This window comes from Sinocyclocheilus rhinocerous, unplaced genomic scaffold (assembly GCF_001515625.1).
Source record: "Sinocyclocheilus rhinocerous isolate Xijiao unplaced genomic scaffold, SAMN03320098_v1.1 scaffold1735, whole genome shotgun sequence".
Classification (NCBI taxonomy): Eukaryota; Metazoa; Chordata; class Actinopteri; order Cypriniformes; family Cyprinidae; genus Sinocyclocheilus; species Sinocyclocheilus rhinocerous.
In genome coordinates, this window is record NW_015642868.1 from 620,391 (window position 1) to 637,494 (window position 17,104).

Sequence of the window (17,104 nt, forward strand, 5' to 3'; positions counted from 1 at the left end):
TCTATTACATTACTACTACTACTGTTACTACTAATAAAACAGATCTCTGGGGGCTCCAAAAGTGCGTGGGCCCTTAGAATCGTCCTAACTTCCCCCCCCTTACCGGCGCCCCTGACTCTAACCCTATAGTAAGTACATGTAGCTAATTAATATTACTCAGCACTTATATGTATAATTACACTGTAACAAGAACACCTTAAAATAAAGTGTAACCAAAATCTCTTTCATGCAAAAAACAAACAAAAAACACGTGATTCTTATTTGTTCATACACTAAGGTAGTATTTGTTGTATTGCCTTTGATTTTTGATTATTAACAATATAAAAAATGTAAATATTAAATTAAATTGATATTGAATATATAAATTATCAAAACATTACAATGTTAAGTAAACATTTAGTAAATATAAAACATACTAAATAACAATATATAAAAAAAGTATTACTTTATATAAGCATGTAAATAATATATTAGCATATATTGTCAAAACCCAACTATAACAACAACAACAAAAAAAAGCTAATGAGAATCACCACTGAGAAATAAGGGAGCTACAAAAAACATCCAGATTCATTATGGTAATGAAAATTAGGGTGTAAAATGCTCTTAACTGTCTTGAAAATAAACGTCACAATGCAAATTATGTTAATGGACCTAAAATTAGGCAACATTTTCTTTATGCAAAATATGATTCAGCCAGACAAGCTTTTAACGCATTTCAAACCACTCTGTTGTCCTAATTTGAAACGGTGCCATCCTAAAATCAGTAGAAAGCAATCATACAGATGGTTCTGAAGGACAGGCAAAAACAAAACATGTGCAATTGTTGTCAGCGTGTCTGTGTTTGGCAGACCACGCACAGCCTCTCTCAAGGGTTTTCATCACATCTTTTACTTTGAGCCAAATCTGATGAGTATCAGCTCGGGTTTTGGCTTTAGCTCAGTGACATGCTGTGGAGAAACAAAAAAAAACACACTCTCTGCTTGAGCACTGAGCCACAAACACCCAATAAATATTTCCATCAAAAGCAGGGGCACTCCAAGTTTTCCTTGTAGCAAACAGCGATACAATATTTACATCGATCTGTGTCAGAACCGTGGCCATTTGTGAAGCAATATCGTACATGTCACTCGCCGAGACAGTCGGAGCGAAGCAGATGCCAAGTCTGGCTGTAAAAACACAACTAGCCGATCAATTTTAATCAGTGCGTGATGGAATCAATCTGCCACAGCGTACGGCTACAGAGAGGCAGGTTATGGCGAGACGGGGGGCGTTCGATTGCTCACGCGGCAGATGCTAGAGAACATTATTGCACGTTATTATTATTATTTCATAGACGTCATATCACACAGCAGACTGTGAATGACAGTGATCACGTGACAGAGGGATTTCTTGAAAACAGCAGATGTTTCCTTGGAGAGGCTGTGATGGTTTATCTTTTTCAGACCTAATGTGGCAAAATTGTGAGAAATTCCACAAAGTTTCATCTGCAGTTTCTGGAAGCTTCCACTGTTATTAGCTTCAAACATCCATTATGGTATATAATCAGATATTTTTTTAGACAAGTCTGACAGAAAAACAAGCCCTTTTTACCAGCTTGCTTTGACACTAAGGGTTTGCAAGCTACCGGGTTGCTAAAAATGAACACTTTAGAGTAAGAATGAATGAATTAGCCACATTTTCCCAGGTTAGAAACAATGAATATTTGAAAGACACTGAATATTTTGAGTTATGTCTATTGCTTTGGTAATCAGCTACTGCAAATAAACCTGCTCATAAAAATAAAAGCACACTGTGATTCATTGGTTACATTAGTCTGACATTTCTTGGCCAGAGAAAACTGAAAAAAATTTTCTTTGAGATCTCATGCATTTTTAGATATGAAAACTGACCATCAAACATTATTTTTTGTTCCCCCACATTTATGAGTTTTCCCAGATCAATTAGATAAAAATAATGCAAGATGCTGCCAACATGGAGTATTTTACATGGAGTGTTTTAGACTTGAGAAACGGGTGTCAAGTTGTCAGATGTGTCAGAAGACTGTTAGAACGCTGTCAAAACATTGCTCTGTTTGCTTTAGCATCCTGACACAGCAACACTTGCTCAACCAATGGTGTGAGCTCATCTGTTTACTCAGCCAATGGCAAACAGTGGGAAACCTGTTTGGAAACAGTAATTATTTCATGTGGAGTCTCTGCTGTGGTGCAGAAAATGCATACTACATGATGTCAGTTGGATAAATGGTAAATAAGATGATGATTTATGTTTTACTAACCTTACAAAGTAGCATTTTTAAATTAAATTCAGAAATGACATAACATAGAAACAATTGATCTTTTTTTTTAGTTGGACATAACCTGCAGTTCAGTCATTCCATTCGATTCAGTGAGCTCTGAATCGATTCATCTGACCAATTCAGACTCCTACATTTGATTCAAACTGATTTGATTCAACTGATCCATTAAAAAGAACTACACCAATCAAATCTGACAGCACATTGCGAATTTCAGGACATAAAATAATAAAATACCAAACCAAATACTAGATCTTGATCGTTTGCCAATATAGACTACAGTTTAAAAGTTTGAGGTCAGTAAGATTTTTTTTTTTTTTTTGAAAGAAATAATTCTTTCATTCAGCAAGGACACATTCAATTGATAAAAAGTTACAGCAGAGACATTTATCGTGTTAAAAAAAGATTTCTATTTCAAATAAATAATGTTCTTTTTAACTTTATGTTCATCATAGAATCCAAAAACATTTATTGTAGTTTCCACAAAAATATTAAGCAGCCAGCTGTGATAATAATGAAAAATGAGCTTCAAATCAGCATATTACATTTATTTCTGAAGGATTTCTGAAGGATGTTCTTTTTAACTTTATGTTCATCATAGAATCCAAAAACATTTATTGTAGTTTCCTGTGATAATAATGAAAAATGAGCTTCAAATCAGCATATTACATTTATTTCTGAAGGATTTCTGAAGTAATGATGTTGAAAAATCAGCTTTGATCACAGGAATAAATTACATATTACAGTATGCTCATTTAGTAACAGTTACTTTAAACGGCAATAATATTTCACAATATTACTGTTGTTGTTTTTTAAATAAATCAAATAAATGCAGACTTGGTGAGCATGAGAGATTTCTTTCAAAAATATTTAACAAATCTTGCCAATTTTTTTTAACGGCAGTGTATTTTCCTAAATAGCGCTGCAGAAAGGCACCTCATCAACATGCTGCTGCTGAAGAGGCCGATTTACAAGCAAGTGCAAGTCTTTAGCCGGTCAAATATACAAGTGTCTCTCCAGGCACGGCTGAGATTGTCTTTATTGAGTAGCTGAGCTGTAGGAGTACACGATCACCATTAGTAGCATGTTTACACTCCTCTGCTCTCTGCAGCATTAACCCTGTAAAGAGCTCCAGCTGAGAGGGAAAACGTTCCGGACACACCATCTGAGAGATGAGATACGGCTGCCCGCCATCTATCCGCCAGGATAGTGTTTGAATTCCCAGAGGCTAATTACCGGATTCCAAATCAATCCTGCTTTTTAAAGACATCCGCCACAGAAGCTGTCAGAACACAAGTGAGAATCTACTGGCCTGCTTTTGCGCTTTAATCATCTGGCAAGCTTCCAAATTTTTGGAAAAAGACCACATGCTCCAGTTGCAGTTTTCTTAAACCCTATTTGGATTGGACTAGTTTTCCCTGAGGAGGTTTCACAGACATACGTGATGATGCATCAATACAAAGATCCCAATCCCATCTGAATCAACAAATGACAGACGTCATATTTTAACAACTGTAACTCAAACGTTGTTTAGCAAAGTAATCTCGTCCGAATAGTGCTTTAGGCCATCTCCACACGTACATGAGTTTTTCCTTCTTCCGATTTAAAAAAAATCTCCGTCCACATGAAAACGCAAACGCATGCTATGAAGCACTGTCAAGAGCATGCCAAACCAACAGGTGGCGATATAATCTCAACCGTAAAGCCATGTTGGCCAATCAGAAGCCTGAAAAAGTTTCCAGTAGGCGGAGATAACAGCGCAGGCTCCGACGCTTTCGCTGTCTACACGATAACACTGCAACCGGAGTTTTTGAAAATCTTTACCCTGGCAGGCGTTTTCAAAAATGTTCGGTTTCAGTGAACTGGTGCTGCGTTTGCGTGTGGACGAACGGCCTTACCGTGTAGAAAAAGCTGCAGTTGTAAAAAATAACCGCGTTCGTGTGGACAGGGCCTTAATGCACGGTAAAAAAAAAAAAAGGCAGTAAAATTTACTGTCAAAAATAGCAGCGGCATGAAAAATACAGCAGTGACATTTTACGTTTTACGGACTGAAATTTACAGTAAAAAAAATAAATAATGATTAAAATAAAAAAAAATTTAAATAAGTAAATAAAATAGGATTATAATAAATAAATAGGATTAAATTAAATAAAAATTAGTTTAAATGAAATAAATAAAAATAGGATTAAAATAAAGAATAAAATAAAATAAATAAAATTGATTGTACTAACGTACTAATGCACATAACTGAAAAACTAAGAAGAAACAATTATTTAAATGAAAAACCATAAAATGTGAAGCGTCCATTCTGGATATGTCAATTTACATTTTTTACATTACAAAAATGTAATTTACAATTAAATTTTTTCAACGTTAACTATAGAATGACATAAAATGTAAAATACTGGTAAATGCACTATTTTTTTAATCTTAAAATGACATTAATGATCCCGTTAGATCTATTACAGTTTTTACAGTAAGGGAGCCAACTGGTTTTTACTGTAGCATTTTACAGTTTTTAACTGTTCAAATTAGAAAAATAATTTTATTTACAGTGTAAACCTGACATGTGCAAAAGCCAGCTGTGTTTAATACCTTCACTGTTGACGCAGCGGACCTGTGGAGTCTGTGTTCCCTCTCCACAGTCCATGTCTTCCTCTGGGATACACTCCTCTAGCTTGACCAGCTGCCAGCTAAAACAGCTGGGATCATCACACGGGATGGCCTCCACCAGATGAGGACAGTTCCCCTCGCCACCCGTGGGGTAATTAGTGATCGTACGTCGTCTGAACTTGAAACCTGCAAATAAACATGACACAAAAGGTCTATTAGTTGTCTCTATAACACCTTCTGTAAGTCACAGTTAAAAATGCCACTGGATTAGGACAAAATATCAGTGACATCACTTTTGTCATTTTTAATGACATTTTACCCAATTACTTTTAACCAACTTGTCTTGAGGTGATTTTTGGTGGATGTGTGACCTTTCGTTGAATTGATTTTTTTTAGAGTGGATTTTACACGACTCTCAAGAACATGTCCAATTCACATTCCGTCCAAAATGAAAGCAAAGAAATGGTTTTCATTAAAAGTAAATAAATAAACAAACACAACCTATTTTTAGGACCTTTTATGACTTCTTTTCATTACAATTAAGCAATTATAAAGCAATAAATGAAATTGTTTTTCATAAAAAAAAATCAAACCTATTTTTAGGACCTTTTCTGCACATTAGTAGGCTACTTTTTTACTACAATTAAGCAATTGTAAAACAACAACAAAAAATTTTTTTCATTAAAAATAGTCAAACCTATTTTTAGGATTTTTTTTGAACATTCTGACTTTTTTATTACAATTAGGCAATTGTAAAGCAATAAAATAAATTATTTTTCATTTAAAAAATGCAATCTAATTTTAGGACCTTTTTGTACATTCTGACTTTTTCACTACAATTAAGCAAATGTAAAGCAATAAAAATACAGTAGTGTCCAAAACAGTAGGCCTAATACACAAAAATAAAGTATTTATATAATACATTTGAAAATGCATATAATTATGAGGGCAAATGTGTTTAACTGTCATTAAAATAATGTAAAAATATCTTAATGGCATTAAAAATTGGCCAATTAGTTATAATATATAACAGTAGAGAAATATTAAGACATGTTTGAAACGCGATTTCAGCTGATATGCCGTAACGCAGCATCTTGGAGAAATTATTTAAGATAGCGGTTAAATCAAAAGGAAATATTCTATTCTGGCTGTAAAACAGCTCTGTGCCTCAGTAAAATATTGTGTCTCAGTATTTGACACTTCCTTTTCAGTGAATATATTATTGGTTTCAGCAATGTTTACCTTTCTTCACGACGCGTTCATCGCAATTCTCAAAGGTGCAGGGCCCCCAGGCGCCCCACGGGGACACTTCACACTCCACAGGGCACGGGATGTGACACAGCTGCGTGGTACTCGGAGTCGTTCCCTTGCAGAGCCGAACGTCTACGGGTTGTGATGCTACAACGCAAACACACGCATTAAAACACTGCGGCAAGACTCCCACATGAGCACCACACATGACGGACAATTAGCTTTATGTAACTGCAGGAAACAACAAATGGCAACATTAAACACGCTCTGAAGAATCCTGATTCCCTGTTGCATCACAGCAAAGGAAAAACTGGAGAAAACCGGAGATTTCAGCATAATTTGAATGCACATCCCCAACCCGTTGTGTTTGTTTATTAAATATTTGGACTAATTTGGTAAAGTTCCCAGTTATAAATAATCTAAAATACGACATATAATGAAATAAAATGACAAAAAATTAAATAAATTAAAATAATAAGCAAAATAATTTAAAAAATAAATAAATAAATTAGAAATTTATAAAAAATTATAAAATTACATTTATAAAATTAAGGCAAAATCATTTGTTTCATGTACTGGTCAATTTTGGAATTTTGGGAACTTTGGTTGTTGTTTTTTTCAGTAGAAAACATCCAAAATACATTTACATGCATTAAATACTTTTTTTTTTTTTGGCTTATTTTACTGCAATTTATCTGCCAATTTTATTTACAGTACTTATCTTTAAAGTTTGTTTTCTTAACAAATTATAAAAAAAATTTTTGTACAGAGCTTTCCAAAAAACATAGTCAAAATGTATTTTATTTTTGGCTATTGACAGTATTTTCTGATATATCGAGTTAAAAAAAACTCTTAATGCAATTGCACGTAATACAAAAAATGTTTGCAATGCTTAAAATGTAATTAAATGGGGAAGTATGGTGATATGTATAAGGGGTATAATAGGTACCCTATTCACCTGGAATGCAATGCAATGCAATGAAATGAAATTAAATGAAATGAAACAAAAAATTGTGATCTCTATGAATTACTTAAAAATGATTAAACAAAATGAAACAAACAAACAAACATAAATAAATAAAGTCCTGTCAAAGGAATAGTCCTCAGATGAGTGTAGAAAATGCCTATGAAAAAGTCTATGGATCCCGTCTGGGCCCAGCATGTGTGAAACTGAGATCTTTTTTTCCCTGGAACTATAAAATACAAATTCGGAAACACAAACAAAAGCAGTGCATTAATGTTTTAACACAGGATTTTGCTGTCGGCTTGATGGGTGACAGGTGACATGACTGCTGCGTTTGTATCAAAGCGAGGTAAACTCTACTCGTGGAGCTCTCCATACTGATATGTGGTGAGTTCTGCTCTCTAGAGACTTCCAAAACAAAATGCTCTCCACATGCACAGATTGTCAACTAAAAAGTATGAGAAGACTAAGACACAGACCTTTAAAAAAAAAAATGTGATTGAACTCTGGAAATGGGCATGGGGAATGACAGTTCACCTCGTTCAACCCTTCTGGCGCCGCATGTTCCCCAAATTAATGGAGAGACAGATTTCAGTGTAATGCACCATCATCTAAGTTAACATAACACAGCACAGGTTGTCCTTGTTTACGTGCCAGATGGTCTAGACCTTCTGTGCATACTTTCTGTCTAATCAAAGTTTGCGGTCTGTGCCTGCTTTGACAAACCCAGGTGGACAGGCTTAGCTTCAAGCATGAGAATGATTTGGTGCTCGGTAGCTGCTTGAAAACAGATGAGAAACCTAAGGTGGCCCTGATATTTATTAATATACTCGCTTAATATTTTTGCCAAGGATGAATAGAAAGTTTTAAAGAAAAGCATTTATTTGAAAATGTCTCTACCGTCACATTTGATCAGTTGTATACAGTATACTTATCGATTTGCACCATGTTATAGAGTCCATGCAATAAAAGGCAGAAGGGTCTAGTTTAAAAGATCCAAATAAACCAAATACAAATAAAATGCTTCTTTATTTCTTTTGAGGACGAGTGTACAGTAAGGAGCTGTCAGAATGACTGTCATTGTCAATCAATCTCTGTCAGTTGTCTGGTGCCCAGAGGAGAGTGTTGACTAAAGCACAGAGTGTTGCATCAGTATGTACTCTTGTAATGAGCTCTCCATGGACACAAACGCTTACAAAAATACAGAGAGTAAACAGACTAAGCAAACAAAATATGTAAACATGCTTTAGGCAAAGAGATTTGATCAAACAAAGACCATTATGTCAGATGCAAAAAGGAAAGAGAATAAAATAAAAACATGACAAAATTCAATTTAATAATTTAATACAATATAACATAAATATAATATAAAATATAATTATTAAAATACAATTAAAATGATTAAATTAAATATAAAATAAAAATAATAAAATGAAATGAAATGAAATAAAATAAAATAAAGATATCAAATAAAGTTCTAGAATTATAAATATAGTATATATTAATAATAAAAATAATAAATGTAATAATACATAATTAAATTATTAAAAATAAAATAAAATAACAGTTTCTCTTTCAAAGCAATGTTGGTGTATTTACATTGAGTTGAAAAATACCCCAAATATTCCTTTTAAGGGGTTAAACATCTTACCTGAGATCTCATAGCTGATAGACAGGAGGGGAGGGACACTAGGCATCTGGCCGTTTGAAGACTGACCTTCTACAAAGCACACAAACTACTGCTAATAAACATCATTCAAGGGAAAATACAATTACAATCACTATTAACTCTATTCTGTGACTACTTCCACAATATTACAGCTTTAAGGGGGTAACGCAGGGCATCTACTATCTTGAGCTGTGACGTCAAAAGCAGCAGGCAAGGGAAAATATAACCATTCAACCTTTAAAGAGTCCTTCAGAAAATACAATACAATGATATCCATTTAATCACAACGCACAGGCACTTTTGATATAAAATCATTTTCTGTCATTCTGATGGACTGGGTTGTAAATTTCCCATCATGTTCTACTCTTTCCTGTCAGTAAAATATGAAAAACTCTTGGTTCTCTCCTTATATTCTTACTCACACCTCTCGCAGTCTACTTTCACATTTTATTTTCTCAATTTAGTTCACCCAATGCAATAGGCCAGGCAACTTATTTCTATATCTGTCAAAACAACACAAAGCATTTTGAATTATCTGTCAATGTTTTTTACAATTTGGTAAGTGACAGAAAAATGTTCAGTTAATGCAACCTCTGGTTATGTCATTTACCAGCACAGCCCTCTACGAACACCTTGGCAATTGAATCGCCATTGGCTAGCAATGTAGAGGGTTGCAGAAGGGCCAAACTGCTCATGATAACCAGCCAAACCGATTGGTTTGTAATGCCATAAATGAATCACATCTGTCACATTCTGTCCTCCTATAAAGCAGTCATTTTTTTTCATAGTAGACTCCAAATATAGCTCTGTCCAATCGAATGTCACGGCAGTTTATTCAGCGTACATCGCCTCCATTGACTTTCATTCAGACAGTAATGTGATAATGTGAGGTATGAGCTGGTTAGCTTTTACTTGCGCCCAGATCTCAGCCAGTCAAAACCTGCAGGATTCCTCCTACACTCTCAAAATCAAGCTTCTTCAATGGATTTTTGCAGCACTTCAGTAAAGAACTCTCTTCTCATCAAGAATCATTTTCATTTTCTGCATCATATGGAACTTAAGGATTCTCATATGGCATTACATTAAACTTAAAGATTCTCTTACAGCATCATAAGGGCTTTGAAATTATTATATTATGGAATCTAATGGAACTTATAAAGATTCATTTACGGCATCATAAGGAATTTACAATGACTCTCCTATAGAATAAATAAAAAAAAATAAAAAAAATCTTAAAGGCAGAGTAAGTGATTTCTGGTAGCCAATGTTGATACGAATCAGTTTTCTAAAGTTTTTTGAAAAATCACTTACTCTGCCTTTAAGGCATCATTTGAAGCTTATATAAAGTGTCTTATGGAATCAAATGGAACTCAAAGATTATGGAGTCATGAAATTTACAGTAAAAAGAATTATTTATAATATTAAACTGATGTGGAGCCAAATTTAACTTATAGATTCACTAACGGAATTATATGAAACTTACAAAGCTTCTCTTGTGGATTCAAATGGAACATATGAAAATTCTATTAGGGAATCAAATGGAATTTATAAAGATTCGCTCATGACTTCATATGAAACTTATATTGTCCTATGGAATCAAATGGAAATTATAAAGATTTGCTTTTGACATCATATGAAACTTTTACAGAGTCTTTTATGAAAATCATATGGAACTCTTTTAGAATCAAATAGAAATGGCACAGATTCACTTATGGCATCATATGAAACTAATAAAGATTCACTTATGGAGTCATGAAATTTACAGTATAAAGATTCTGTTATGGAACTTGATTCTCTTACAGAACCAAATGGAACCTATAAAGATTCAAATGTGACATCATATTAAACTTATAATATTTATAATATTAAACTTATATGGCGCCAAATTGAACTTAAACATTCACTTATGGAATCATATGGAACTTATGAAGATCCTCTTATGGAATCAAATGGAATTTATATTTATATAAGAATTTATATAAAGATTCTCTTATTAATTCATATGAAACTTATATTCTCTTATGGAATCAAATGGAAATGATAAAGAGTCTTTTATGCAATCATATAGAACTTACAAAAATTCTCTTTTAGAATCAAAGAGAATTTACAAAGATTTACTTATGGCATCATATGAAACTTATAAAGATTCTCTTATGAAATCAAATGGAAATGATAAGGATTTTCCTATGGCTTTATAGGAAACCTATAAAGATTATTTTTTGGAACAAATGGAACATTAAGATTTTCTTACAGCATCATATTAAATGTTTAAAGGTTCCTTTATGGAATCAAATTGGAAGTTCTCCTATGTCATCAAATCCTTTTGGAAACACTTGGTTTTAAAACCAGTGAAGCCACCTGTGGGAAATATTGTTCTGTTTGTGCTGTGAGTGCAGTGTTGTGTTCTTAGACGGAAATGTAAATGAGCATCACTTCCAGATAGATTTGATGAAGGTTTCATCACATCAAAGAATCTTGAAGCTGACAACATCCTCCCAGGGTGAGAACATCACGACTCCCATCAGTTGACTAACGCTCCAGCACATTTTCTCTTTAACTTTCTGCACTGTCTGCGTTCATGTATCTGCTGTCGGCAGAGCAGATTACCCCCCAGTGAAGCGAGGCGTCTCCTGCACCGCGCTGATAAGGACACAGATTTCCCAGCATACGCAGCTCCACCAGTGGCCTGTTCTAATAGCGCTTCTTTAACTGGAGCTTTTCACGCAGTCAGCGCTCATCTGCTCTAATGTACGGAGACATGTGCATTACGATAAGTTTCAATGTGCTCGCCTTACAGTTCTGAGCATCAAAAGAGCGAGCAGGGGGGAGAAAGATTAAAAAAAGGGTATTTTCCATGAAGACGGGTGGGCCAGATGTTGTGTGTGTGTGTGTGTGGAGCATGCAAAGAAATGCTGATGCAATATATACAGTAGAGTAAGAGATTTACACACACATGCATGTGGGTGGTGGACAGAGAAAGCAAGGAAAAAGGAGAAGAATGATGGATAGATCCATGTATTCTAGGATTTACATTGTTCTGAGAGGTACAAAAAATGTTTGCAAAGCAACATATAAATCACAAAATGTCATTTTATTATAATAGATACTTTGCAATAAATAAATAATTGATTCAATGTTTTTTCTTATAATAAACTGTTTTCAATTTCAGCATCATATGGAACTCAATGACTCTTCAATGGCATTATATTAAACTTAAGGTTTCTCTTATGGAGTCCTATGAAACTTATAAAGATTTGATTATGGCATTTTATATAAGTAGGTGGGTAGGTACACTGTTGCATAGATGGATGAATAAGTGAATTGGTGAATGGATAGAAAGGTAGCTAAGTAGTAGTAGTGGATGGGTAGATAAGTAGGTGGGTAGGTACGCTGTTGGATAGATGGATGAATAAGTGAACTGGTGAATGGATAGAAAGGTAGTTAAGTAGTAGGATGGATGGATGGATGGATAGGTAGGAAGATTCGTAGGTGAATAGGTAGGTTGTTGGATAGATGAATAAGTGAATTGGTGAATGAATAGGAAGGTAGTAGATAAGTAGGTGGATAGGTAGGCTGGTGGATAGATGGATGGCTGGATGGATAACAGGTAGGTGGATGAATTGATGGATGAATAGGTATGTAGATTTATAGGTGGGTAGGTTGTTGGATAGATGGATGGATGAATGAATGAGTGAATTGGTGAATGGATAGGAAGGTAGATAAGTAGGTGGATAGGTAGGCTGGTGGATGGATGGATGGATGTAAAATAGGTAGGTGCATGGGTGGATGGATAGATCTCTTAAACCTTAAGACACATTTGAATACTGGGGTCTTTTATAGTCTGAAAAGACTTCAGAATCTCCATTCAACCTCCATTTAATCTTATTTCTGTCTTGGAAAAAAACAGCGATATTAAAGAGATGTCATTTTTGATTTCTCTTTCCCACTTTCGCTATAGTGCGAAACAGAATTGCAAAAATCCATTATCTTCTCGAACTGCATGTTCATAGTATGTGGGAGACTCAGAAAGCATTGTGTGGCCTGTGACGGCGTGCCAGTGCGGGCCATCTGTGAGAGAACGAGATTAGAGCAGCGTCACCGAGCTCTTAAGATCACTTCCATTTGTCAGTGCATCTCTCTTGGCTCGGGAGCACAGAGCAGCCCGATCCGTCTCACCCCGTCTCCATATGCTCATGTGCTGACTCTCACTGGCACCACCGCTCACGCAGAGCAGGGGTCAAGCGGCTCCCGGCAGGGCCTCCCACTCCACGCCGGCAATTCTCCATGAAGAGCAGAAAGCACTACAGTTCGTCATGCTGAGACGTGACTTCTGGGTCTTTTTAGAGCTTGTTTCATGTACATGCCCGCAGGATTGGAAAATCCCAAATGAGATCTCGTTAACATCTCAATTGCTTCTCCTTGACAACAGAAGATTAAATTGATCGCGAATTAGCTTAGAGTGTTTCCCAGTTACACAGTTCTCCTGCTGCATGTGTCTCTTCCAGAGATTCAGAGGAGATCTCGACAATGTCTCCAACTCTGCTCAGATTTGCCAAGATAACAATAAGAGATTTCAATATGAATTAAAATGCTATCAGACCAAAAATGGTCCGAGCTTCTATTCACATTCATTTTCAACCTATGCTGGAAAAATTTAGCAATTCTGCAGCAGTATTATTTTAGCATCACTGAAATACTATAGTTTTTAATTTCAGTAATTTTGTTGTGTGTTTTGTCATTTTGCTTACATATTTTTTTTATTATTATTTTTATTAAAGGGGTCCTATTATGCTTTTTCCCTTTTTGAATTTTAGTCAGTGTGTAGTGTGTATGTTTGGGCATAAAAAAGATCTTCAAACTTACAAATCTCAAAGTCCACTCCAAAGGGAGATATTTCGTTTTTAAAAAATCCCTTTTCAAGAACTACAACGAACGGCTCGTTTGGACTACAGCGTTTGTTTTCCGGGTTTTGTGATATCACAAAGCGGCCCATTAGAATATCATTAAAATAATCCCCGCCTGCGGAAATTCGAATGGTTGGGGGGTGGGGAGGGGCGAGGTTATGGTTAGAACGCTTGGTTGAGTGAGCGCATCAGAAGAGCTGCTGTGCTGTAGCGTCACATTTTCGGCATGTCTAGAACAATTCTTACAAGTAGGCAATATTGACGCCACCCTTAATTAAACAGAGCAGACGGAACTTGCTGCTTTGGCAAGGGGCGGGGCAGTACTGAAACACCGTCTAAGCTGTTCGCCAATCACAACGCACTGGGACATCTAACCAATCACATCACATTTCGTTTTTCGGAAGGCGGGCGTTCATCAAACCCGGAACTAATCGAGCCATTTGTGCCAGACTGGGGAGAAAGGTATTGTAATAATGTAAATTATGTAAAAAATAATGCGTTTTTCGAACCACCAAGCATGAGAGTATGTTCTAGTACACCCCCAAAACAAATTCAAGACATTGTAAAAGAGCATAATAGGACCCCTTTAATGTTTTAGTTGTTCTTCAAGTGAAAATAAATTAAAGAAAAAATGAAAAAGAAAAAGAAATGTTGCCTTGGCAATTTAATTTAATTTCATCATTTTTATTAGTTATCATTTTAGTTAACATTTATTTTTTTTAAGTTAATGTTAACATAAAATTATGGTTTTATTTTTAGTCAACTATAATAATCTACAGAATGATATGTTGCTTTTTGCTCTGAATGGCCCCAGAAAGTATGTTCAGTTTTATCTGAAACAGATTAACTTGAATCTGGCAATGTGTATTATGTTGGTTGTTGCACATAATTCAACAGTTCAGAAATTAAATGTTGAGTTTGTTGCGCTAAATGTTTAATGCACTATCGCTTTTGAAAATAATGTACATATGACAACATATCAGAGATTTAAAAAAATGCATTTTCTGAAGCAACCGTGCCATCTTATCTTGTTTCTACACATCTTTGAGCTCTTTTATCATGGCTCATGTTCAACAGACTTGTACCACATTGCTAGTGCAATGCTGTATTTTTTAAAATCATGCATAAATCATGCACTATGGTAAAGTGTTTTGAGGTCATAACATAGTTTTGTGCAAGGAGCCAAGCAAAAGTAAGTCTTCATTAATTGGTAATCTGCCCTGCAATCATAATTTGTGTGAAAAGGAACAAAAGTTGTTGGTGTTTTACTGTCTCTCGAGTTCATTTCAGCTGGAAACTGCAGTGAACTGTATGTAGAGGTATGTTTTGGGAGTTCTGAAAAATGTACGTAGAGGCACGATTTTCCAGTGTGCCTAGGTTGTTCATTTTATTGCTCTGTACTTTTACTGTATGTCAACAATTGTTTCATTTGTTTCTACTCTGAAACTTCTGAAACTGAAACTTCAATGACAGGCTTACTAGGAACCACATTATATCATTTGAGTTACGAAAGAGCAACTTCTGAGCAACAATGTTTCCTCTGGGTTGACACATAATGAGATATGACAAGATGACATCAATTTGTTGGAGTACCTCTCATAATATCATCACTCCAATGATACGATGCATTTTCACACACAAAACCTTGAAAATGGAAACCTTTGATCCCAAACAGAGATACGACTGGCTGTCATGTCTAAATAAGAAAGTGTTATATCTGCAACTCAAAAGCACTCACTCAAACTGACTGTATGAAATCATGCATACAGATATCATAGAGCACAACAAAAGGGATTTTTTTTATAGTCTGACCCTGTCGAGCATTTCTGTGGTACTTACGCAGCGCAGGGCAGCACCCCGTCCCCTTCAGGTTCACAGGCCTGGCTCTCCTCCAGCTGGGGACACTCGGACCCTCCTCTGGTAGGAAGCCGTATCAGCTGTCTGCTGCGGGAGAGTGAGCCCTGAGGAACACTGGGGTCCGAGCAGGTCTTTGAGCAGGAGCCCCACGAGCTCCATTCACTGACCACACAGTCTTTGGGCATCAGGCAGGACTGGTACGTCTCTGGCAGACTCCAGTGGGGACACTGGCTGATACAGGACAGATGAATAGAAGGACTGGTCAGTCAACATGACAATATAATGATTTTACAGTTATCAAGAAGTTGTTGTTTAGTTTCAGTTGAAGTATTAAAATAACTAAAACTAAATAAACAACCTAAAAACTACAATTTAATAAAAACTACAGACATTTTTAAAAAAAAGACACACAAAACTTACTAAAACTTTGACCAAAATTAAAATGAAAACAGAAAATATAAAAATAAAATATTTTAAAATAAAAGTTCTATAACAGTATATCAATGATATTAAAAAAACAACGAAATGCTGAAAAATGAAATATTTGTTTCTTAGAGTAGAAATATTTTTATGAGAGTGTTATACAAGAGTTATACCAAATTAAATGACAAACATAAATATTATAATATACAAATATGTTTTTTAATTCATACGATATTTTAAAGTAGATTTTTGCAATTTATTTTTTTGTAAACAAATAATTACAAAATTCGATAAAATTAAATAAATATGACCAATACTTATTTTTATTTTCATCATATTTATTTATTAGAACATTGTGTCTGGGCAAACATCCATTTTATTAAAACAAAAAAAAACAAAAACAAAACAAAACAAAACAAAACAAAACATCATAAAAATTCCAGGGGCTCAACTAACAAATAAAAAGCTGTGAACCCCTGATTCCATCACATTACAGTATCACCGCAGTATTTTGTCTTTTAATACTTTAATCACATGCTTTTGGTAACAAACTCAAATCGCAGCTGAACAGCTTTTGTAATTGTTTCAGTGGCCGGTAACTTAATGCTGAGCAGTGAGAATGCAGCAATTTCTCTTAGTCTCTTATTTTCTCTGTAGGCAATGCAGCTGACGAGCTATTACAGCTAATTACAGGCTGCTTCCTTTCCAGCGTAGCTTCATTTAGCAACCGTTCATTTAGGTGCCGCGGCTGCCAAACTCACCTCAGGGCAGCACGGACTCTTAAACACATAAACTTCAAAGCTGCCACTGTTTTCCACCCACTTTAAACCCAGATTAAGATGTCTCGAAACCATTTAAAAATCTGGCAACATAATGACACCATATTGCAGCACAATAACTCTTCCTGAGGTCTAAAAACGATAGTAGCCGTTGGTAAACTGTATTTGGCAGAAATAGAGAGCATGCAGTCTGTCGCTGGAATAGCGATTGTGTGTGCTATAAAATAAATGGGGCAATTATCAAGATTGTGACAAGGGCTGGGGCAAAATTAAATTAATTAATTAACCAACCCAAGGAAAAAAGATAAAAAGAAGTTACAAAATGGTCACCTTAAAAGTACAAATTAG

At 35.2% G+C, this 17,104-nt stretch overlaps 1 protein-coding gene across 1 annotated transcript in view; it reads right to left on the reverse strand.

Moving 5' to 3' along the window:
• thsd7ab (thrombospondin, type I, domain containing 7Ab) overlaps window positions 1–17,104 on the reverse strand; it is a 133,455-nt gene that overhangs the window by 57,260 nt on the left and 59,091 nt on the right. The window contains exons 3-7 of the mRNA XM_016574204.1: window positions 15,537–15,785; window positions 15,137–15,237; window positions 8,776–8,844; window positions 6,152–6,307; window positions 4,892–5,095 (exon numbers count right to left, since the gene is read on the reverse strand). Of these exons, the coding sequence (XP_016429690.1) occupies window positions 4,892–5,095; window positions 6,152–6,307; window positions 8,776–8,844; window positions 15,137–15,237; window positions 15,537–15,785 (779 nt within the window). The remainder of the gene's footprint in view (window positions 1–4,891; window positions 5,096–6,151; window positions 6,308–8,775; window positions 8,845–15,136; window positions 15,238–15,536; window positions 15,786–17,104) is intronic.